A 25,367-nucleotide genomic window follows, 5' to 3' on the forward strand; every position below is an offset into this window, starting at 1 on the left:
AGGGGGGCTTGCAAGCAGGTTCACTTTGACAGGTTGACAAGACTCCTCTGTGATCAGAAACCCCATGTGACCTGATCTCCCTGCCCTTTCTCCCTGATATTTGCTTCCTAGTGCAGAGGGACTATTTTGTATTAAGGAGCATTCAGTGTAGCGCTGGGCCAAAGTCTACCTCCACCTTTGTTAGACCTCTCCACCCACCACTAAGAAGAATGGGAGGAGAATCCTGGAGACTGTCAGATGGGGTGTTAACTAATACCTATAGTTTACAAGCTGGCTGAGGATTGATTTTTTCCCCCCTGTCCTCTTAGCAGTCCCCCTACTGCAGAGGCATTATTTGAAAATGGGAACTGGAAATGTCTTGGTAGCATCTTTCCCAGAGACATTGCTGGGCCAAATTTCCAAAGCATGTCTCAGTGGCAGTGAGGCTACCAGGTGCACTTTATAATTACTTGAGACAGCACACACAATGGGTTTTTTTAAGGAAAGGGGATTAGAAAAACCCAACCCTTGGATATGTTGTAAACTGTGAAGTCAGAAGTAGGCAGCCCTTTTTCTGGTGAGGTCCATATTCCCTCAGGTTAATTTCTCAGAGGCTCCATATGAATGATGCAGTGGGGACCACAGTCAAAAGTGAGCAGTGCATCTCTCTCTCTCTCTCCCTCTCTCTCTCTCTCTCTCTCTCTCTCTCTTTCTCTCTCTCTCTCTCCTATTCCCATTTTCCCCATCCTTGCCATCCACAAGAAATTAGGCCAAGAGCTATAAGTATGTAGGACACGCTGTTTCCCACACCTGCTACAAATATTAGGTAATACCCTTACTCAAATGTTCCACCACACCACTTTAATAGTCACCTTTGCTCTCCAAACTCCAAAGTTCATCTTGGTCAGACAATCAGCGCAGCCCCAATTCAATTAAATAAGACCCCATCTTCAAGCTGAAGTGGTACAAGCCTTATCTGAACTGGGCTATACTGTGTTCAAAATAACTGTTACATTATTTATTCCTAAAATACACCGCAGATTTTCTCATTCACTTTCTTAGCTATTGCCGATTTCCCCTCTACCCCACCTCAGTTTCTCCAGAAATTCTTGAGGCCGGACATCCAGAATGTTTCCAATGCAACAATGAACCTCAGGGAAAAAATAATTTTCTGGAAATTCCGCTGTATTGGAGCAAAGAGAAAAATGAAGCTCTTTTATGCAAAATTAAGAATGTATTTATACAAACTGAAGTGGAACTGTGTTGCCATCTAGTGGTTTAAAAAGTCACAATGGGACCCTCTGAAATGTAATTTCACCTTGTGAATTAGCTGGGCCCAGGACCTCAGAGAGCTCCTGTACTTTCAAAAATTGTAAACACTGCGGCATTTAACCTCGTGCAATTTTGACCATCAAAGCACGGCAAAAAAAGAGGGAGAAGCTGTACTTGGGCAGTTTCCCCTTTTATATGGTTTTGAAATTATTCTATATGTGAATCCAAATTATCAGTTACTTCTCAGAGCAATCCTATGAAATAATCCATTGCATATCGATTGACCCTGAAGCTAAGAAAAAGTCATTTGTCCAGTGAAACTGCAACAAAGTTAGGATGTGAACATAAATATTAATTCACCAAACAATTCCTTGCATGTAAGTCTGCATCCAGCACAGAGTGCTTTCTCTTAGGAGACTGCTAAGCCCTTTGTGACATCAGAGGCTGCAGGGACACTAACTAGAGAGAGTCACACAGACACACAGAGCACACAACACAGATAGGCTATGCATGGACTCGGCTAGGCTACAGGGCAAATCAAATTAGACATATCTGAATATATTTCTTGGCAGAGAATGACATGAGTGAAGCAAAGGTAATGTTGATGCTAATGAGCAAGGGTGGGTCTCTGCATGGCTGCTTATAGTTCTGAAGCTCTATAATAACTGTAGTTGTGATGGAGCATGGCACTGTGTGTAACCCACAGGCATTGTTGAAAGTGAGCCCTTTGGGGGAATCATCGCAGTTCAGTGGTGGACTTCTGATTTGCATGCAGAAGGTTCTACATTGGTGGATTGTGAGAGAGGAAACTCTGCTTTCCTTTCTCAAAGTAGGCTAAGCAGGAGCCCTCCAAGAACTGGGTGGTGGTGATGGTTGTTGTGATCAGGGAAGTTTCTGCTTCTTCAACTGCTGCTGTGTGCCACTCTTTGTGTAAAGTGACAGCAGTGGCGTAGAGTGGGGGGTGCAGGGGGGGGCCAGCCACACCGGGCGCAACATCTGGGGGGGCGCGCTCACACTCGCAGCTCTCTGCCCCTACCTGGCTCACTCACTCTCTCTCACTGCAGTGCTGGCTGTGCGAATCCGATCCGAGCCCCCGGGTCGCCGCCCACTGTGGAGGGGAGGGTGCCAGGCGTGCGGTGCGGTGCGGAGAGAGAGCGAGGGACTATCTGGGGGAGGGACAGTGCAGCGGGGGGGGCACAAATTACTTGCCTTGCCCCGGGTTAGGGGGCGCAAATTACTTGCCTTGCCCCGGGTGCTGACAACCCACGCTACGCCACTGAGTGACAGGAAAACCCACCTGGCTGAGAAAAGAGACATGCGTTCTCCTTAAAGCTTATGTTGAAGCTATGATAGCAGTCCCTGTAGGTAGACCTCTAAGCTAAGTAAACTACCATTTAGGGCCTCAGATTAAAAGGAGCCTCTAAATAAAAACAACTGAATTTCAGATTTACATAACTCGTTACAACATACAGTGGTACCTCATGTTACATACTTAATCCATTCCGGAGGTCCATTAGTAACAGGAAACCACTCGTAACATGAGGCGCACTTTCTCTAATGGCACCTCCCACTGCTGTCGTGCCACCAGAGAGTGATTTCGGTTCGCATCTAGGGGCAAAGGTCACAGCAAGGGGCATCTACTTCCAGGTTAGCAGAGCGCGTAACCCGCAGCATTCGTAAGGGGGACGGTACAAAACACGAGGTACCACTGTAAAGAAAATGAGAAAAACAAGACTCTGTAACTGACATTATCATTCTGTTAATGACAAAAATAATGTGCAAGGCATATTGTGGCTCTTTTGGAGGCTCATGGTAACAAACTACTGAGGTCATCTGAAAAAAGATTGAACTGAAAAATATCAACAGTGAACTCTGGACAACAATGCTACAAGAAAAACTGTCTGCCCTAAGCATTATGTGCAAATATTTTGCTTCTGGAAGTTAAACAAAAATTCTAAAAGAATGTCATTTCTGCCAGCAGATTTCTGAAGCCTTTACAGCTGTCAACATAGGAACTAAAAATGCCAGGTAAGTGTTCTTAAGTTAAGGGAAGTGGGGTCAACCGGGAGGGGAGCATGAAACAGGGTGGCAACTTACACATCACCCAAAAAAGAGGAGTATTTGTATACATCTGCATGTGTAGAATTCAACATCTGGAGATTCTCCAGACACACTGACCCATGCTGAGCCAATTTCAAGGGTGTGCAAGAAGCCCTGTTGCACAAATGGAAAGCCTTCTTTAGGTCTTCCACTTTAACTTGAAAACATTTTCTTCTTAGATCCCAAGTTTGCAATAACTAAGGTACTGCATATTATCTTTTAATATCCCAACTAGGGACAGTTGGATAGCAGCAAAAGGAGCCTCCATCTTCCAGTCCAGGCATACAAATATATGGTTGAGAGAACAAATTAACTGCCTCATTACGGAAGGGAACAACATCAAGGCAAATATTTTGGATTTGCAAGGAGCTATGAAGAACATGAAAGCTGAGCTCAAAAGGCACGTGTCAATAATCAATGGGGTGTTGAGCAAATGTCTGATTCCAGCTTGGGAACAATTACTTTTCAGAAGGTTTGAACCTTACCAAGTTTTCCCTGAAAACTTCACAAAAATCAGTTGCATGCTATAAAACCACAGTGATGTGATGAAGGCAATTCTGATGGTTGTTGGTGTTTTCTCCTGGTTAACCAGGTGGTGGACCCTCCTCTGGAAAAGTCAGATCCTGTCACACACATCTAGATTGCATCCAGCTGGGGCCTCTGGGGTGGGAAAGAGCTGCCCTCCCAACACTGATATCATCGTAGTGATGGTGAGAGAGCCCAATGGTCCACTCCAGTGGGAAATGTCACACTTGAGCATCTTGCCCCATCATCCCCATTGGGAAAAGATGCTCTTGCATCATTTCTTGATGCAGGTTGCAGGAGCAACCCTCCTCTGGTGGCTGCTATGTATGTACTCCCCCTTTCCCGGTTTAAGTCTTTTATTTTCCTTGGAGGAGGGGAATGAGATAGCAGGTACTAAACACTCAAGGGGGACACATGCTTTGGAGGGCAAGCATTTTGGTTCTCGCCCAACACTGCCTTCCTTTGAAAAGTGTCTGGGAGCTTCATTTGGTGCAAATACAGCTGCAGGAGCTAGAATGTTGACATGATTCTAGTTCTCAGTTCATGTTGATGGTTGGAGGTAGTTAGCCTTCTGAATACCAATTGCTGGAAACTGTGGGAGGGGAAAGGGCTCTTGTGCCCATGTCCTACTTGCAGGTTTCCCACAGGCATCTGGTTGGCCACTGGATGCTGGACTAGGTGGGTCATCGGCCTGATATTATGTTCTTATTTGCCCTATACCACTTCATTGGCTCTGGATTTGTTTCCAGGGACAATTCAAAAGGTTGGCTTTGACCATAAAAGCCCTAAATGTTCTTGTTGTTCTTGCTATTTATTTGATGCCTTACCTACTTTTCACTGTAAGGTCCTACGGTGGATTATATTAATTTAAAAATACAATATGAAAATCCATTTCAAACAAATTACAGGAATGTGAGGTGGGCTTTTGCACTAGCATTATCTGAAGGATAATAATTCCCCCCCCCCATGGCTTTCCCCCATGTGACCCAACCTTCATGTTCTGACTGTCTAGTGAAGAGCTGCTCTATGCCCTACCCTGAGCTGATGGCAATATGGCAGGTGAGAGAGGGCCTTCTCAGTGGTGGCACCTGGGCTTTGGAGCCCCCTGACCTGGGAGAGTTGGATGATGTCCCTCCCCATTTCTGCCTTTCCTGGAGAAGCAAAACTGGTGCTGTTGCTCAGATGAGCAACTGATTAAAGCACTCTCTAGAATAAGCTTAACTCTTCATTTCCCCTGCACTTAAATATTTTTGGATGGTGTAACATTGTTGCTATTTTAAATGTTATTCTTATTTAAGTAATTTGTATACTTCTTTATTCATCAGTGGTTTACTGTGATAGTTAGCTGCCTTGATGGTCTTATTTGTGGCAGAACAAGGGTACAAGGGGGGGTACAAGTCTTTGAATTATTATTATTATTATTATTATTATCAACACTATCATCATCATTACCTCAACCATATACAGGATAAAGCGAGCTGAAGAGAAAATAACCTATTTAGAAACTGAGATTGAAGCCACAAAGAAAAATCAGGAAGAAGAGACTGTAACAGCATCTTTAGAGGAGCAGTATCTTAAAAAGCTGGTAGGCAAAATAAATCTTCCTGTTCAGAGTTTAAAGAGTGTGTGTATGTGCGTGCACACACACACACATACACAAACACACTGCATGTCATCATTAAAACAACAAAACCCAAAGATTTGTTGGCTAGGTGAACACTGTCTGGTGATATTATTCCATAATCATTTTTTAGAAAGAAAAACTGTATTGGTTTTGGACATTTACTAGTATGGTATTTTCTGTGGAGTCAATAGCCTCCATCAACAGCCTTCACCAAGCTGATGACTTTCAGATGTTATAGACTACAACTCATACTTCCGTGTGGCTTTGGGGTGTTGTAGTCCAAAACATCTGTAAGGCACCACCTTGGTCAAGGCTGTCCTACCATGTAGGTGGCAAACCAAAAGCTTGTGTATTTCTATAGCATGAATACTTCAGTTAATATAGATTCCATTCTGTAGGCCTCGCCAGGTATAGACCTGGGGTCACTCAGAGGAGAAGATGGTGAAATGCAAACAGGGGACACAGAAAGGGCTGAACTGCTCAATGCCTTCTTTGCCTCAGTCTTCTCCGATAAAGGAAACAATGCCCGACCTGAAGAATTTGGAGCAAATGATTCAGCAGAGGAAACACAGCCCAGAATAACTAAGGAGATAGTACAAGAATACTTGGCTAGTTTAGATGTATTCAAGTCTGCAGGGCCAGATGAACTGCATCCAAGAGTATTAAAAGAACTGGCAGATGTGATCTCAGAACCACTGGCAATCATCTTTGAGAATTCCTGGAGAACAGGCGAAGTCCCAGCAGACTGGAGGAGGGCAAATGTTGTCCCTATTTTCAAAAAGGGGAAAAGAGAGGACCCAAATAATTACCGCCCAGTCAGTCTGACATCAATACCAGGGAAGATTCTGGAGCAGATCATTAAGCAAACAATCTGTGAGTACCTAGAAAGGAATGCTGTGATCACCAATAGTCAGCATGGATTTCTGAAAAATAAGTCATGTCAGACGTACCTGATCTCATTTTTTGACAGAATTACAAGCCTGGTAGATGAAGGGAACGCCGTGGATGTAGCCTACCTTGATTTCAGCAAGGCATTTGACAAGGTGCCCCATGATATTCTTGTAAAGAAGCTGGTAAAATGCGGTCTTGACTATGCTACCACTCAGTGGATTTGTAACTGGCTGACTGACCGGACGCAAAGGGTGCTCATCAATGGTTCCTCTTCATCCTGGAGAAGAGTGACTAGTGGGGTGCCACAGGGTTCTGTCTTGGGCCCGGTCTTATTCAACATCTTTATCAACGACTTGGATGATGGACTCAAGGGCATCCTGATCAAATTTGCAGATGACACCAAACTGGGAGGGGTGGCTAACACCCCAGAGGACAGGATAACACTTCGAAACGACCTTGACAGATTAGAGAACTGGGCCAAAACAAACAAGATGAATTTTAACAGGGAGAAATGTAAAGTATTGCACTTGGGCAAAAAAAATGAGAGGCACAAATACAAGATGGGTGACACCTGGCTTGAGAGCAGTACATGTGAAAAGGATCTAGGAGTCTTGGTTGACCACAAACTTGACATGAGCCAACAGTGTGACGCGGCAGCTAAAAAAGCCAATGCAATTCTGGGCTGCATCAATAGGAGTATAGCATCTAGATCAAGGGAAGTTATAGTGCCACTGTATTCTGCTCTGGTCAGACCTCACCTGGAGTACTGTGTCCAGTTCTGGGCACCACAGTTCAAGAAGGACACTGACAAACTGGAACATGTCCAGAGGAGGGCAACCAAAATGGTCAAAGGCCTGGAAACGATGCCTTATGAGGAACGGCTAAGGGAGCTGGGCATGTTTAGCCTGGAGAAGAGGAGGTTAAGGGGGGATATGATAGCCATGTTCAAATATATAAAAGGATGTCACATAGAGGAGGGAGAAAGGTTGTTTTCTGCTGCTCCAGAGAAGCGGACACGGAGCAATGGATCCAAACTACAAGAAAGAAGATTCCACCTAAACATTAGGAAGAACTTCCTGACAGTAAGAGCTGTTCGACAGTGGAATTTGCTGCCAAGGAGTGTGGTGGAGTCTCCTTCTTTGGAGGTCTTTAAGCAGAGGCTTGACAACCATATGTCAGGAGTGCTCTGGTGGTGTTTCCTGCTTGGCAGGGGGTTGGACTCGATGGCCTTTGTGGTCTCTTCCAACTCTATGATTCTATGATTCTATGATTCTATTTGTATTCATCATGTTTCATCTGCTGTGCAAAGAATAACTTACACAAATCTGAGGGAGAGCCTTGTGAATGGGAGGCTCATTCCCTACAAATAAGGAGATTGCAAAAGCAATCGCCTGGAGGCTTTCCATATTGCCATCTGTGAACAGCTATTTATCATGTGGATCCTCTGGTGTTTCCCCCACACCACTACAAAACAGGAAAGAGGGAGGACTGCAGCAGACGGCACTTGCTGTGTTATGGCATCTGCCTGGGCTAGCACAGCACAGGAAACCATTCTGCATCAGCCCAATCAAATTCAGCAGCACTGGAACTTAGAATTGGAGAGTTAGGACTTTGAGTTGTGTGTGACACTTTCCTGAGGGTTTTCTTTAATTTGTAATGAATTGTTGCATCCCTTCAGCTGCAGCCCAAAGAGTCAGGTATATATCAATCTTTGCAAATAACTGTGGCAATTTCTTCCCCTCACAGGAGAAGGATAATGAAAATTTACACTTGAGGATCTTCATGCTTTCTGAGAAGGTACACCAATAATCAGATAGGTTTCCTCTGAATTCCATATGTGCACCATGTCCTATCTTTCCCCATGTTTGTGAATGTGCTGCAAGTGTATAATTCACAATCACCTCATCAACGTCAAGCCACTGAAAGTGAGTCAAGAGATGGAAAAAATAAACACTGGTTGAGTAGTGGGCTGGATTTCTGAAGAAGTATTCACACCTGTAGTGGTTGGGTGGCAGCGGTGATGCTCACCTGATCTATCACTAGCATTGCTGAGCTTCCTGGGAGGGAGATGGGCAAGGCAGTGCTGAGGCTGGCATGGTGCAAATGCACCAGAAGGAACACTGGATGTGATTGTGCCATGCTGGTGTGTTTACACCATGCTGCCTTTCTGCCCTGCGCTAGCCTGGTAAGCACAGTGAAATTGGTCGCAGGAAGTCAGTTAAATGATGCTGCTTCTCCCCACTGACCACTACTGATTTGCACAATTGCTATTGTCAGCTCTGCATGAGCCCACCCAACCCACATTCTCAACATACCAGTTTGGGTGCATCAACCAGTCTTGGTGTTGTGCTGCTCCTGAATAACTGCATCAGATTTCCACTCTGAAATGAAATGGAAATGGAAATTGACACTGTTGCATTAGTGTTCGTTCAGTCATGTCAAAAGAATCCCGTTTTTTTTAAAAATAATGTAATACATCTATTATCTCCCTGGTGCTCATCTTTCTTTGTTGTATGACTGTGTTGGCAGCACCAAAGCCTTTTTAAAGTAGGCATGAAACAGCATGCATATCTGAATATCTCCATTGTATGCTCACTTGTTGTAGAAGTCAATGTTATGCTTGAAGCTCTAGGCTTTGACAGACCGCAGTCCTTTTCCCTGCATAGCTTTGCAGTTACTCTTTAATTTCTACTGGAATAAATATTAGTGTTATTTGATAGACATTGTTCCACTCAGTCGTTCTGAAACGAATGTCTAAAGCAAAGCCAAAAATGACAAAGCAGATCCATGATGGTGATTTCCCATTGCTTTTGTTTTGCTTACAAGCACCCCCACTGGGACTTAGGGACACAGGGACACAGGACACTGCCTTGCACCAAATCAGATCTTTGGCCAACCTAACTTAGTATTGCCTTCAGTGATGTCCACAGCTCTCCAGGATTCCAGGCAGAGGCCTCTCCCAGCCTTACCTGGTGATGCCAAGGACTGAACATGGGCCATTCCACAAGCAAACCAGACTCCACCATTGAGCAACTGCCCTTACCTGACTTCCTGGAAGTTGATAGATGTGGCCTAAGTGAGGGGGTTTTACCTGTTCCTCCCATGACATTGCCCCATTGAAACTCCTTCCTCCCCACCTTGAAGCTCCTCTTAACTCAACTGAGAGAAAAGACCACTAATTAGTGAAAGGAAGGAAGGAAGGAAGGTCCTTTATTAGGATCACCAGGGTCATCTCTGATTTGCCCTCTAAACACTGAGGTTGTAACAGAATAGCAAAGAAGGTTTGGGCTGGCCAGTGCATATTGGTGAGACTGAATCTGAATATTTGTGTGTTTTGTGCTCCAAACCAGAGCTCAGCATTGACTGCATCGATGAAGATCAACCAGCAGAGTTACCTGCAGCTCTGCTGCCATGTCAACAAGCTAAAAGTGAGTAAGATTATAGAACCACAACAGTAAAGTAAGGTTGGAGGAGGAAGGTTAAAAGAAGTGCCCACTGGAATTAATACAACATACATGGGGGACAATACATGGGCAATTGAGAAAAGGAGATAGCAGTTTTGTGAAGGTAGCATATATACGGGGGAAACGAGAAGATTTCACACATCCCTGTTTTGGTCACCTCCGCATTTCCTGTTTATGTGGAACTCCAAATCGATGAAGTTCATTTGATGCACTATGCTAAAGTCTTCTGGCTCTGCACACTGGGTATGACAGATACAGGGGGGCCAGTTGAAAAAGATGGCAGTCCAAAATATTGTCAGGTCATTTTCATTTTGTGCCATTGGGGATTTGGAAGATTTTGAGGATGCAATCCAAATCTCTCCCCTCGACCACAGGGCTGTGAGACCACAGCCACATATGCACCTCTGTGGTTCATGGTGGCCAAGTTGGAAGGTGGTGTGTATGTGTAGAAGATCAGTGGGCCAGCCTAGAGCTGTCACAAAAATGAGGCCCAGATTGGGTCCGATGCCATTGTGTGATGGTAGAGAGACTGTCTTCGAATCCAAAAGATCCCATGCCTGCCCAGCCCCTCTCCACCCCACTTTGGGGCTTTTGCTGGTTACTACTAATGAGAATTCCACTGACCTCACTGCTATCTAGCAGGTGGAAGTGCTACACCAGTGGTGTGACTCTTGGATCACTCCATCGTCATCGGCTGGTGGAAGTCCAGCTTAGCCTGCAGAGCTGGGCATGGAGACACCTCTACCCTGTCCAACCTCAGTAGGACATAAAGAGGGTTTGGATTGCTCTGTTAGTGTCCATCAGCTTTTTAGTTCAACGTGAATACTTTAAAATGACTTCATCTAAAGTAAAGATATATATATAAATGTGTATAGTTTGCTATATATTGGCACTCACATGGATTTCTGATGAGAGGCACAATCTGTTGAGAAGGTCTCCAGTACAAGCAACATTGACTTGTTCTCTTGGAAGGCGACCATTTCCTTTCACTGAGGATTGAATCTCCTGGCCAGAGTGGAAAATAAAAGTCTTACATGTGTTTGCTTCAGAGATGTTGCCAACTGAAAATTTATATATTTATTTTTAATTAGAGAGAGCTCCAGGAATGCAAACTGACCTGCGGTGAGGAGGATGAAGTTTTTACAAAGGTAAACTTAATTATCATATACATAGGAGACAGGCCGAGCCAAAGTTAAGCAGTTCTGGGTTCTGTTGCTTTGGGCTAACCCTCCCGTTGAAATCAATTAGGCTGTAACATACACAATTTTGCCCGTGGGTTTATTTATTATTTATTTTCCTGCATTCCACCTCTCCTCCAAGGAGTCCAAGGTGGGTTTCCCCCTCCCCATATTATCTGCTTAAGTGTTACAGTTGCTACAAATGGAATCCCTGACCTGAACCTATGTGCAAAGTAGAAAAATGTTTCAAAGCTTCACTGGAAACAGTTTTAAAATGATTACAGATAAACAATAAAAGATTCAAAATAATACCTCAAGGACCGCTTTTCCCCATATGAACTGACCTGAACCCTGTGATTATCATCTGATTATCATTCTATGTCCTTTTAAATGTGTTTATGGGAGGGGAGTTATTTGGTGTGTGTTTTTGTTTTTATTATGTATTTTGTGCTCTCATTTTGTATTTTTGTGTTGTGAACCACCCTGAGATCTTTGGATGAGGGGCGGTAAACAAATTAAATAAGTAAATAATAAAATAAGTAAAATGTTGCTGTTTAACAGTGAGCAATGCAATCCCGTCTTCTTTTTAGTCCTTAATACTGTTTGATATACTTTCCTCTATCTGGTCCCAGAGAGAGATCCACAGCAACTTGCTTCTTCATCACTGCAGCGCTTAGCCACTGCTGTGGCTGCTGTCTCCATCAACGGACTAAGGCACTGAGTTCTTATGTTCCATCTTCCTGCTGTGAGATCTCTCTGCTTGGCTTTCCAGTGATGAGTCATCAGTTAGCATAAAGGCTGAACGGAAAACATCCAACCGTTTCTGGCACATTTGCCAGAGTGAAACCTTCTCCCTAATGCAGACTTTGCAAATGCAAATTTTAAATTAGTTTTTCAAACTTCAGTGCATACCAACATTACTTTTTATGCAAATTAAACTTATCTTTAGTGATAACAATCCTGTGATGTAGGTTAAGTTGAGAGACAGCGAGTGTCCCAATTATACCCAGTAAGCTTAATGGCTGGATTGCGATTTGACCCCTCATCTCTCAGGTCCTAGTCCAGCACTCTCTAACCACTGCACTAAACTGGCTGAAGACGCATCATCCCAAAGAAGAAATACCCATCACTTCCTTCTCCTATCTTCAGCTGATAAAAAACTATTTGACTTTTAGAAGACATCTGAAGGCAGCCCTGTTTAGGGAAGTTTTCAACGTTTGATGTTTTATTTTGCTTTCAATATTCTGTTGGGAGCTTCCTGGAGTGGGGGGGGGGAGCGTAGTAGGCAATGGAAGGTTGACATTAATCAGGCCCTCTTTCTTGTTCAGTGCTCAATCCCAAATCCCAAGGCTTTCAAACTAAAAGATAAGAGGGCCAGATTGATTTTCAAGGTGAGCACCAGGCTGCTTGGCCGTGCCTAGTGGTGTCTGATCTATCCCTTGAATATTGATGAAACACCTGGAATTGGTATGATCCTACTAGGCAAAAATCGTAAGTGTTCTGACTAAAAACCCAAGGCAAGAAGGGTTACAAGGATGGGGCAAAAGAAAAAAGGCATGTTCTTCTTTTCCAGATGAAACACCAAATCTGGGAACTGGAAGAGTATATACAAGAATACAAAGTGAAAATACAGGTATCTGTGTGAAATGCTTAACCATTGATGAACTGAATAAGGAAAGCAACAGCTGCCTAATTTAGGTTGCAGCACTAAACACACTTACCAGGGAGTAACCACAACTGAGCATGGTGGGACTTACTTTTGAGTAGGAATGCGGGGGGGGGGGTTGATTGAGTGTGTATTTAAAGCTGAATCTATCACACTCACACTTTCCAAAACAACACGCAAACCAAAACACAATTATCTTTTGAAATTTACACTTATTCAAATTTTGCAATGCAATTCTCCAGCCAATGTTTACAAAAATGCATATATTTAGGGGAAGTGTGGATAAAATATATTAGTGAAAGTAGCATACAAAAATGCATCATATTCAGGAATATTGCGTGCAATAATGTGTACACTGATGAAAGCTACATGGAACAATGTGTTGTTAGGAGAAATGCACACTAAAATGCTGATAATTTTTCATGAGAATTTTCTTTACTTAAAAAAATTATAATTACTGTAAATTGTGGAGAACTGAATTTTATAGTTGAAAAATGAGCAACTGAGAGAACTGAAATGGACACATCTACCCCTACTTATGAGTAAACATGCATCGGAAAGTACTGCTTTGTTTGATAATTCTGAATATTTGGATTTGGTATTTCCCCATTGGTTGTTGGGGAGGAGAGGCCATAAAATGTCAAAGCAAGGAGTGCATAACAAAGCAGATGCATAACATCTGGAGGGCAGCACACCAGCTACCCGTGGAATGTATACAAAATTGCTCTAGGTCTTGATCTGTGGGGATTACCAGAGATCTCTGGGGGGAGGAAGAAGAAACAGAAACTTGAAGGGGACTTGCTGATTATTTTGTTTTCAGGTTCTTCAGGACAGAGAGAAAAGCCTGCAGGATGAGCTGTCAGCTGTTGCGAAAGACAAGGTTCGGTAAGACTCCTCTATGAGTCCAATCCTTTCTGCAACCAGTGTCAGTCCTTGAAGCATGTCAGATGAATCAAAGTCATGGTAATTCTTCTAGTGAAGAGCACAGCTTTCAGCTGCAACATATGTAATACTACTGAGCCAAAGAGACAGCAAGGAATAGCTGAGGTTATTTTATGACTGCACGCAGTCAAGGAAACAGCAGATTCATATCATTTTCCTGAGCTATATTTGATGAGGCTGTGCCAGGGGTTGACCCAGAAGGTGCAGTCTACTATCCAAGGTATATATGCTGATGGAAGTGAACCTTTGCAAAATGCAAAACCAATTTACTGGACCAAAGGCCAGTAAACTCATCACTCTGTTTTTATCTGGATCCATAGTTCATTCTTCACCAGATATGTTTCAAACCCAACCTTTCAAGTTTTAATCACTCTGGTTGGCCTGCTCATTCATGAATTGCTTATGTCACCTATGTAATGTCACACATACACATCACATGGTCTGGACTTAAAGTGCATTGGGCTAGGCCATGACCTCAATGTCATTATCTCTGGCCAGGCACTCTGTTTTTCTGTAACCCTGCTTTTCCCAGGCTATGGACTCGTTTATTTTATGTATCTCTAATGTCCCTGAAGACAACAGAATTACCACAAGCGCTCCTCAATGTTGGTTTCTGTTTTCCTTCACTGTGCAGCGAAAGGGCTTGTCACGAGACAGGTGTTTACATTCCACAGTCTGTACTGTACTGTTGGAGTTTCTCACGGGAAAGGGAGACTGGATGTGACGTACACTGGTTTCCTGTTTTTCACTGTGTTGTTTCTCTCCAAGCTGTCGATGAGAGAGGATGCTCTTCTGCTCCGGCAGAGGCAAGATGTCTTTCTGTAATATAACTGCTTTGAACTGTAAATAAAGCAACCAAGAGTATGCAGCACGTACTCCTCATCCTTCCGCTGGGCACGGAACTCTGCTTTAACCAACACGTGGTTATGGGCCCAGAAGTCGAATCGGAGTGCCGGCAAAGGATCGGAATGCAGAGGGACAGATCGGATCGGAATCCGCTCTGCACATAAACATGATTGATGAGGTATGTTGCTACTGCTCCGGGCAGCCTGCCAGCTTCTAGTTAATGGCTTTATGGCTGGACTTTGAACTTTTAAAGCCGTTTTGCCGGGAATAGGAAAATGGCTCCCAGGCTCAAGTTACTATGCTGGGGAAATCGAAAGTAACTTTTAAGTGCGCTTTTGGAATAAAGCAGGTGCAGCAGTGACGCAGCAAGATTTAAAGCAGCATATATGACGCTGAAGGCTAATGCCAGAGTCATGATGGCCCTTCAGGATGCTTGTGGGATTCCTAAGCTCAACAAGAAAAATTATGCCGACTGGGTTTTGTATGCAGAGGCAATTCTGCGGAAAGAGGGTTTGTTTGAGGTCATTACAGAAACCCCCCCAGCTCCAGTTACAGATGCATGGAAAGTTAAGGATTCCAAAGCACGGGGAACACTTACATTGATAGTATCCCCAGAAGAGCTCTGTCTATTGCGTGATAAGACCTCAGCCAGAGAAATTTGGGATTCTTTGAGAGAGGCTCACTTAAGGACAGAAGCTGGATCTACTATGTTTTACTTTAACAAGCTGCATAATATGGCTCTTGCTGAAGGTGGAGATGTGCGTTTACATCTGATGGAGATGCAAAATCTGAGACATGAGCTGCAACAGAGAGGACTCAACTTTCCAGAGGCTGTGTATTCTTTCATGATACTACAATCTTTGGGTTCAGGTTGGGAGTCTGTTGCAACCCAGATTGCTGTGCAGCCAACAGCTCAGCTAACAGTGGACTTTGTTACTGCCGTGGTGTTAAATGAAGCAGATCGCCGGGGTGCTAGCTGCATGGGCAAGGGGGAGTCTTCACAGACGTCATCCCATAGTGCAGTGGAACCACCAGATGGCGCCAAAGCTTTGAAGGCAGTGAAATGCTACTCGTGTGGACGTCTAGGCCATATGAAGAGGGAATGCAGATATCCCAGGGCCAAGACAGAGCAGCGCAGCGAAAGCTCATCGCGTGGAAAAGGCCGAGGCAAAGGCAAAGGTCCGGTGTCTAGGTCAACGCAGCACAAGGCTATGGTTTCACGCTTCACTCCAAAGGTTGCAGAGGTCCAGAAGACGTCTAGATCTTTCTTCGTTGTTGATTCGGCGGCGACCCACCACATGTGCAACGATAAGAGACTTTTTGTGTCTTTTACACCGCAGGAAGGTGCGATTCACCAGGCGGATGACCACACTATTCCCAGTAAAGGCTACGGAACTGTTGTTCTTCACAGTTTGGACTTATCGATACAGAATGTCCTTTACGTGCCAGACGCCAAACATAATCTGCTCAGCGTTGGACAACTGAATGAGCGGAACATTGACGTTTCCTTCAAGAACAAGAAGTGCATCATCACAAAGAAAAATGACTATGAATTGCATGCTGAATATGTTGATCGTTTGTTTGTTTTGTATTATGATGATGTTGTGCAGGATGACACTTGTTGCATTGCAGGTTCTAACAAAAGTTTGCATGCAGGATGTATTCATGATTTTCATCGAAAATTTGGTCATTTGCATTTTGAGGCAGTATCTAAAATGCCTGCCTTGGTTGAAGGTATGACTATTAGACCCTGCAGGTACCACATGAAGTGCAAAGCATGCGCAGCAAACAAGGTGAAAAATGGCTGCGAAAGGTAAGGTGTCTAGTAGGCAAGCTACGGAACCATACCAGATTATTCATGCTGATTTGGTTGGACCACTAGCGCCCTCTTTGGGTGGAAATAGGTACTTCATGGTTCTCATTGACGCATTTTCTAGATATATTTTTGTGTACAATCTCAAGCAGAAATCAGAGGCTTTTCCTAGGTTCAAGGAATTCTGTGCTTGGTTGGAAAATGTGCATGGTAAGAAGATAAAGACTCTTTTCAGTGATCGCGGGGGAGAATTCACTTCTCAGCAGTTTGAAGCTTTTCTGACTGAGAAAGGAATTCAACACGATTTGTCTAGTCCTCGCTCGCCATGGCAGAATGGACTTGCGGAACGGGCAAATCAGACATTGCTTCAAGGGTTAAAAACCTTGCTGCATGATGCCAATCTTCCAGAGAGTTATTGGGCCGAATCTCTCTCGTGTTTTGTTTACAGTTACAATCGCAGGTTATCTTCAGCGATTGGTTGTACCCCCTATGAGAAGATGTTTGGCAAGAAGCCATACATCAAACACATGAAAATTTTTGGTTCTGACATGTGGGTTCATTCACCACAAAATTCAAAGTTAGACAAGCGTGGATTGCATGGTATCTTTCTAGGTTATCAGAAAGGGTCTTACAGAATAATGATGACTGACTCTAAGACAATTAAGCTCACGAGAAGTGTTGAATACAATGCAAAGTGGGGGGAGAATGTGGGAATTTTCCAATGTTATCCTGATGACAGTGATGAGACTGAGGATAGTCAGAAGCAACCACAACAACCCACACCCACTGATGAAGGTTCTGAGTCTGAATCTGAAACTGAATCGGGTGATTCAGAGGATTTCAAGAGTGCGAAAGCCTCTATGCGACCCTCTGAAAGCTCTGATCAAGAATTGGAAGAACCATTGTTCACAATAGGTCGCTTTTCTCCTAAGAAGGAAGAGGAGAGTGTTGAAGACTTAAGGCTAATTCGTAGGTCACAGAGAGCCACAAAAGGCAAACCTCCAAAGAGATTTGCTGATGAATTTGCTACGATAGCAGTAACAGCTGTTAAAAGCTCCAAGAAGGTATTTGAACCTTCAAGTTTCCAAGAAATCCAGGGTTTGGATTCAAAGGAAGCTGAACCATGGTTAAATGCCATGAAGGCTGAGCTTGATTCCTTGGAAAGGAACAAAACATGGGAGCTAGTTCCAGTAGTTCCAGGAATGAAACTGCTTGGAAGCAAATGGGTCTTCAAAGCGAAGACTGATCAAAATGGCAAGATAGTCAGACACAAAGCCAGATTGGTAGCCAGAGGTTTTGCACAAGTACCAGGTGAAGACTATCACGAGACCTACTCACCCACAGTGAGGTATGAAAGCATTAGGCTTATGCTCAAGCTAGCTGCAGAGGAAAATCTACACATTAGTCACCATGATATTAATACAGCTTTTCTGTACGGATCTCTGGATGAATCACTTTATATGCTTCCACCTGATGGCGTACAGGTAAAACAGGGATTTGTTTGTGCTCTGAAGAAATCCCTTTATGGTCTCAAACAAAGTGCACGGTGTTGGCACACAAAACTCACTGAAGTATTGTTTTCTCTAGGTTTTCAGCAAGGGAAAGCTGATCCATGTGTATTTGTCAAAGAGGAGGGGCAAAAGAAACTGTACTGTTTGTTTTATGTTGATGATTTATTATTCTTTTGGAAAGATGTCGCAATGTACAATAACGCCCTAGCTCAACTGAAAGAGCACTTTGACATGAAAGATCTTGGTGAGGTAAACAACTACCTATCTCTGGAAATAGAAAGAGATCAAGATGGTAACATTCTAGTACACCAGTCACGGAAAATTGCTGATGTGTTAAGCAAACTAAACCTGATGGATGCTAACCCTGTAGACACACCGATGACAACAGGTTATCAGGTAGATGACACTGGAGAAGCATTTTCTGACTCTACACTGTACAGAAGTGTGCTAGGCAAGCTAAACTTCATTGCCAGATGTTCAAGACCAGACATTGCTGTTAGCTGTAATTTGCTAAGCAGACAAGTCAACAATCCTAGTGTCAAGGATTGGAAAGCTCTGAAACGCATAGCGCGGTATTTGAAAGGCACTATGCATTACAGACTGAGATTTAACAATCAGAAGTCTGGTGGTCTTGAGATATTTGCAGATGCAAGTTTTGGAAGTGACACTGAAGACAGGAAAAGTACGTCTGGAGTTTGCTACATGTACAATCAGGGTCTGTTTGATTGGTCATGCAAGAAGCAAACAACAGTTAGCTTAAGTACTTGTGAAGCTGAACTGAATGCACTGTCTTATTCACTTAAAGATTGTGAATGGTTGATACAATTGTGCAAAGATATGAAAATTCCTGTCAAATGTCCAATCCAGGTTTACCAGGACAACAAAGCATGTTTGGCTTTGCTGAAGTCTGAAGGTTGTAAGCAAAGCACGAAGCACTTGCAATTAAAATTGCAGCATGCTAGGGAATGTATTCAGAAGGGACTCGTAACGGTGTCCTATATGCCAGGTAATAAAATTCCTGCTGATGTATTATCCAAGATTGTATCAAGGGATCAACACTGTACCTATGTGCAGAAGTTGGGTTTGTACTGATATTGTACGAACACGCTGCCCAGTGATGTTCACAGAAAGGGGGAGGATGTTGGTTTCTGTTTTCCTTCACTGTGCAGCGAAAGGGCTTGTCACGAGACAGGTGTTTACATTCCACAGTCTGTACTGTACTGTTGGAGTTTCTCACGGGAAAGGGAGACTGGATGTGACGTACACTGGTTTCCTGTTTTTCACTGTGTTGTTTCTCTCCAAGCTGTCGATGAGAGAGGATGCTCTTCTGCTCCGGCAGAGGCAAGATGTCTTTCTGTAATATAACTGCTTTGAACTGTAAATAAAGCAACCAAGAGTATGCAGCACGTACTCCTCATCCTTCCGCTGGGCACGGAACTCTGCTTTAACCAACACTCAAGACTGTCCCTCTATCACACTAATTTTTCCACTTGCAATGGTGTGGTACCTCTAGTTACAGTGGTACCTCTAGTTACAAACTTAATTTGTTCCGAAGGTCCGTTCTTAACCTGAAATTGTTCTTCACTAGAGGAGTGCTTTCACTAATGGGGCTCTTGCTGCCGCTGTGCCCCCAGCACACGGTTTCCGTTCTCATCCTGGGGCAAAGTTCTCAACTCGAGGTAACTCTTCCAGGTTAGCAGAGTTTGTAACCTGAAGCGTTTGTAACCTGAGGCGTTTGTAACTCGAGGTACCGCTATACCTCTCAGGAAAATGCCAGCAGTTTGCTTTGTGCTGATGAAACAGAATGAAATCATAGAACTAATTAGAAGAGAATGCTCCTCCTTTTGTAAAAGGAAACTATATGGCTCCACAGACAGACTGCTTATGGGCCATCTTTGTGGTAATACAAGTGCTCTCAAAGCTATTCCCAATTTCCTCTTTCTTATTCTCCAGACATCCTGGCTACCTTTTAGCCATCTGGCTCTTCAGAGTTCAGTTCAGTTCAGAACAGTCAGTAATTGATTTTATGTATGATGAAATGGCTGCTTGAAAGCTTGATTCACTGTCAACCATGATCTGGGAAAGAAATTCATAAATTAAAGGGATTCCTCATTTTCAGAAGCATTTATTATGCACTTCCACACTGGTCCTCATAGTCAAAGGGAACTGCTTCATAAAGAACCCACAGAGAATCTACATTGTATCTGAAAGAGCATTAACTTATTAGGAGTTAAATTGAAAGTGTTTTACTTTGCATCCTAAACTATTATGCATGCACTTAGCCGCTAGCATTGCAAGAGAAACTTTTTAAATCTTTTTCCTTCAGTGATTTGATGTTGGGCCAGATATTGAGCTTGAACTCCAATACCACAAACACCATATATTTGTCTGCCTTGTCAAATAATTGGGAGGAGGGGAACTATCTTTTAGTTCTAATTCATAGTCATTAAAGGGAGTTTTATCATCATGTACATATGTAAAAAAAGGTGGGCCAATCTATCCTTTGCCACATTTTAACCATTATAACCAAACCATTCTCTTAATGTGGATGTGTTATGCTTACAATGTGATCTTCAGTCATTCTTGGGTTTTGGTACATCCTGGCTCTGCATGTATCATGTGTAGTATGCTATGTCAAAATAACTTCAGGATCAATCCATTTCTAGTCAGTTTCACACGTGTTTATTCATAAAGCCATTCCATCAATGTTTTCCACATTAATCTCCTAATTCTTTTCAAAATAAAAGCCATACTGAATGCAAATACAGAAGTGTACATAAATTCATATTTTATCACAAAACAAGCACGTACAGTATTTTATTTCAATGTAAAATATGTATTTCCAAACCTATTTTATCCTAAAATATACATATTGGTACATTATTGGAGTGAATAACTGTATAGTAAAATTGGGTGAAATCTGAAATATAATTATGTTCTGATCTCTGCATTAGTCCCCGAGGAGCAAAGGAGGTCACTTCACTTAAAATTGTGGATGAATTGAAAATCTCCTACATCCATATGTCATATATTACATGGTTCTATCATGAAATGTTGGTTAGAAGGCTGCCAGCTCCTTTGGGGAGAGCCAGAATCTGGCTTATCCACATGCCTTACAACATTTTCTTCTTCAAGGAACCAGAGGAAATTGTGCATTACCCTGTTTGGGACTGCAAAGAGGACATTCCTGTAATTCAGAGAGACAGAATAGCTGCTACAAAATCTGCTAATGATCCAACCTTTTTTTCAATTATTTCAGACATCAGAGCAAGTTGCCAGGCAAGTTTTTGAACCTTCACCCAAAGAGCTTGATGTATGAATTGGCCAGGGCTGAACTGGTCAGTAATCTTGATTTACCCAATAAAGAGAAAGCTATCTGGTCAGTCTTGTGAGCATGAATTTTAGTCCATCGGTCAATAAACAGGAAGGTTTTGATTTTATGCTATACATAAAGTTGACATAGTTATTGCAGCTGAACCCTGCAGGGTCAGGCCAGCAGCGTTGGCGGCTTGGTTGCCCCTGGTGTTTGGATGTGAAGGTAGAGGGAATGCTATTTAACAGCTTCTGAAAGGAAGGAAACGTGTGTTGCATGCTATGTGGCCAATGAATGCATCATAAGCTCACATTCTACATCACTGATGCTTTGTAGTAGTTCTCTTCTTAGAAAGCCAAGAGGAATGCACTGTCCTACAAGTTCTGGCTTATCAGCCTGATCTTACGATCTCTGTAGTGGCAGCAAAGTGCTGAATCTGGTACAAGAGCTTAGCACTACTCCAAGGGAATGTTTTGTCATTTTGCTGTTGGTTTGTGACTCAATTTCAGCCTCTGTGCTGTGTTTCAATAACCCCCCTCCCAAACGTAGGTGTGGCACTTTTGCTGTTTTACTAGCATACTGGTTATATACCTTCAGCATTTGAGGCAGCATGCCTCTGAATGCTAGTGGCTGAGAAATAACAGTGGTAAGGAATCTCACTGGCTGGTCACTTTAGGAAACACAGTGCTGAACTAAATAGGCCTTTAGGTTGATTCAGAAAGGGCTATTCTTATTATATATTGCTCATCACAAGCGGTTAAAATAGCCATAGGTGCTGTTCTAACTGCTGTAGTGCAAACTTGGGCTTGCCTCACAACAGCTGGCATGGTGGGAGAAGTTTGTGGTTTTAATTTGGCGGCATGGCTATTCCGGCAACTGATAAATTGCATGGCTAGCCAGTTCCATTTTCCTCACTTCACTTTGGAGAGTCACACAATTTAGAACCTTAAAACTCCCAGTAATGAACTGCTTTGAGTTCCTTGTTCATTTACTACTACATGCGTCTGTGTGATGGAGGGGTAACTTTTTCCAACTATCTTTTTAACTACAGGAAGAAAAAATGCGAAGAGAAGAGAAATTTGTGAAGAAACAGCTTTGTGGTGGTAGGTTAGTGAAGAAAATGTTTACTATTTGTCAGCACCTTCTCACTTTTTAAAAACACTCACCCATAAATGTATAACAATGCAGACATTTGCAGCAATAGCCTCTGGCTTGTATTTCATATAGTCATATTACTTTGGGAAATGGGAGTTTGTCCCCATTATTTATGGTGAGACTGTGTGAGACTTCTGCTTGGATTTTCATAACTCTAGGATTAACTGGTTATGGTACCAAATTCCATAAAATAACCAGAATCCAGAGGTGGGTTTTACCTTTCATCCATGGCAGTACTGCCTGTTCCAAACAATGCTGGGACTTAACAAACCCAGCAAGATTCTGTTACAGGTTTGGAAACCTTCATTAACCACAAAACTGTGAAAGTACCACTGGCAAAAGGGAATAAGAAAAGAAGAAACTCCAGATGCTAAACAGAGGGCATTGAAAAGTACATATGAATGCAGACAATGCAAATAAATAACAATGATTTCCTTCCACCCATCAAGATATGTGGAAGAAGTACTGATGTGTGTTTTTTCCAATGGTTGTCTAATATTGAAACTGTTCATTTTCTGATGTGGAGTAATTAATGTTAGAATTCCTGCTCCATGATTGCAGTCATGGGATTGTTGTCTATCACATGATGGTGTACGTTTTGACTCCACAGAGTGGGAAGTGACGGAGACAGAATGTTTGTGTTACTGTGTTCCGTGAAGTGGGACTATTCTCCTTTGTGCTTTTTCTCTTTGCTGTCTGATGCTTGAGAGAGAGGGAGCCATGTTGCAGTGCTCCGTGTGTGTTTATATGTAAATAAAGTAGATTAGCCAAAATGCTGAGTTGCTGAGGTCTGTTACGCAAGCTGCAAAGACTCTGCAGTTCCCTAAGTGTGCCGGTGTCTGTTGGCATCGGTTGCTGTGATGTTCGGGCTGAAGAAAGCTTTTGAAGCTCCCAAACGAACGACCAGGAGGGAGAGAACATGCCAGTTGGGCATGTGTCTCTACCAGGGTCCTACTCAAGTGTAGGATGAGCTCCTGACAATTAATAGGTATAACAAATGAGCAAGGTACATGGAAGGTATTATTAGGTGTGACCAGCCCTGTCCACCCGGTATTCCCAGGCATGCTACTTAGCATCTTCTACAAATCAGGCCCATTCAAGGTAAAAAGAAAGACACTGTCAAACTAGGAGATGTGTACAAGCAAGCATGTAACTGGGCATGGAGGGTACAGGGATGGGTGAAGCAGCAAAGCATATTGTTCATAATCTCTGAAGCATGTTCTGAAGTACTTAACAATTATCATCTCCAACTTCCAGTGAAGAAGGCTAGGGTGAGGAATACTGACTTGCTCTAAAGTGGCCTCCCAATTTTTCTCACAGGCCCAATTAAGTTCAGCACAAACAGTTGGGCCTGGTGAGCATTTAAGGTCCCCAACCCTAATCTGCAGGTTGCCATGTGATTGGATTTTATTCTGATCCTGATGTGATTTGAGGATGTATTTTAATTGATTGTCTGATTTTATGTTAATGTGTTAATACATTTGATGTTAGCCGCTCTGAGCCCGGCTTCGGCTGGGGAGGGCGGGATATAAATAAAATTTATTATTATTATTATTATTATTATTATTATTATTATTATTTCAAAGAACTTTATTATTGCAGGGATTTGAACATGATTCTGCCACATTCAAATCAAACATACTAGCCATGGAACCATACAGATAGGAAGGAATCGAATGGTCCATTGCCATGTTCATCTTAGGCTATTGTGGTATTAGATGTTTAAATAATGGTGTTACATTTTCCTCATCTGTAATTGGAATGCAATGTCAGCCTTGATTGGCTTGAATGTATCTTCATTTTCAGCCAAAATGGATTTTTTTCCAGTTAAACGCATTACAAAACCAACAATCATAATGTGCTTAGATAATACGAAAGGGCCCCACAGTGGTGCTTTTAGTGTCACTTGCTAAAAACCCTTGGAGTCAATTCTCCTTCTTTAAAAGCCCAAAGTTCTCTCTGGTTTGAGTGACAACCTTTCGGAACCTGCTTATGTGCTCATTTTGCCCCATCAACAGATTTTCATTTGGGACCAAGAGAGGACAATGTCACCCTGCCTTGTCTTTATAAACTGCAGGCCTCTCTTTTCTTATTTCACAGGACAAAGATCACCTGGGTCTTGATAGGCTTGTGGCACTTTGCTGGTGTCCTGCTGGTGATTGTCTTGACCGTCCTGCTAGTCACTGTCTTCATCCTCACTGCCTGCCTTTCCAATCACACAGTGACAGAGGCATATCAGCGGCCTGTGTGGCAGTTCCTGGACTATTACGTCCAACCATATATGCAACTCTACAGCACCGGCATCTTACCAAAGTGATCTCAGGATTGGAAGAAGCTGCCGACTAGAGAGAGCCTGTCATTATAATGTATCTCAGAGTGTGGATAAAGCTCATAACCTATCAAGGTTTTCTGGTGTGTAATGATTTGGGAGTGTAATTTTCCACACACACACACACACACTGTACCTTACCCATCACTGGAGGCCTGCTCAGTTTGTGATATGCCAAGCCAAATACAGCACAATACCCATGTATGGGCAGGCTGTCCTGGGCACTATAAACATCCTGGTTTTACTTCCTGTCTGGAGTATAAAAACAGAGGCAGATTAAGCACAGCACATGCAATGTTATAAATTGTATAGGTATGCATTAATAAACTACATACGATCTTCACAGGAGATCTTAGCATGCATTGTGCCAATGTGCTGTCCCATGTTTCCTCCTGCCCTTCTATTTATCTCTGTGTGTAGGGACGCGGGTGGCGCTGTGGGTTAAACCTCAGTGCCTAGGACTTGCCGCTCGCATGGTCGGCGGTTCAAATCCCCACGGCGGGGTGCGCTCCCATTGCTCGGTCCCAGCGCCCGCCAACTTGCAGTTCAAAAGCACCCCCGGGTGCAAGTAGATAAATAGGTACCGCTTACTAGCGGGAAGGTAAACAGCGTTTCCGTGTGTGGCTCTGGCTCGCCAGAGCAGCTTCGTCATGCTGGCCACGTGACCCGGAAGTGTCTGCGGACAGCGCTGGCTCCCGGCCTATAGAGTGAGATGAGTGCACAACCCCAGAGTCTGGCAAGACTGGCCCGTACGGGCAG

At 43.2% G+C, this 25,367-nt stretch overlaps 1 protein-coding gene across 5 annotated transcripts; it reads left to right on the top strand.

Moving 5' to 3' along the window:
• The first annotated feature begins 1,700 nt into the window (after positions 1 to 1,700).
• LOC310678861 (uncharacterized protein) lies at positions 1,701 to 24,682 on the top strand. Of its 5 annotated transcripts, none has more exons than XM_083443357.1 (12): positions 1,701 to 1,846; positions 3,233 to 3,279; positions 3,587 to 3,823; positions 5,344 to 5,461; positions 8,138 to 8,188; positions 9,742 to 9,819; positions 10,947 to 11,003; positions 12,607 to 12,666; positions 13,520 to 13,584; positions 21,071 to 21,149; positions 22,176 to 22,231; positions 24,380 to 24,682. In XM_083443357.1, the coding sequence occupies exons 1-12, from the start codon at positions 1,832 to 1,834 to the stop codon at positions 24,594 to 24,596; spliced, it is 1,080 nt and encodes a 359-aa protein (XP_083299483.1). In that variant the 5' UTR covers positions 1,701 to 1,831; the 3' UTR covers positions 24,597 to 24,682. The 5 variants fall into 5 exon arrangements, with proteins under 5 accessions (XP_083299483.1, XP_083299486.1, XP_083299484.1 ...); XM_083443360.1 differs by having other exon boundaries at positions 22,176 to 22,227; XM_083443358.1 differs by having other exon boundaries at positions 21,071 to 21,094; positions 22,180 to 22,227.
• Positions 24,683 to 25,367: the final 685 nt, after the last annotated feature.

Source organism: Podarcis tiliguerta (assembly GCF_965153285.1).
Source record: "Podarcis tiliguerta genome assembly, chromosome: 5".
Taxonomy (NCBI): Eukaryota; Metazoa; Chordata; class Lepidosauria; order Squamata; family Lacertidae; genus Podarcis; species Podarcis tiliguerta.

What these genes read in the sequence shown, in the direction of transcription:
- LOC310678861 (XM_083443357.1), top strand. An exon ending in AGCAGTATCTTAAAAAGCTG is followed by an intron (nt 5,462 to 8,137) that starts GTAGGCAAAATA and finishes TTCCCCTCACAG; the next exon opens with GAGAAGGATAATGAAAATTT. An exon ending in GCCATGTCAACAAGCTAAAA is followed by an intron (nt 9,820 to 10,946) that starts GTGAGTAAGATT and finishes ATTTTTAATTAG; the next exon opens with AGAGAGCTCCAGGAATGCAA.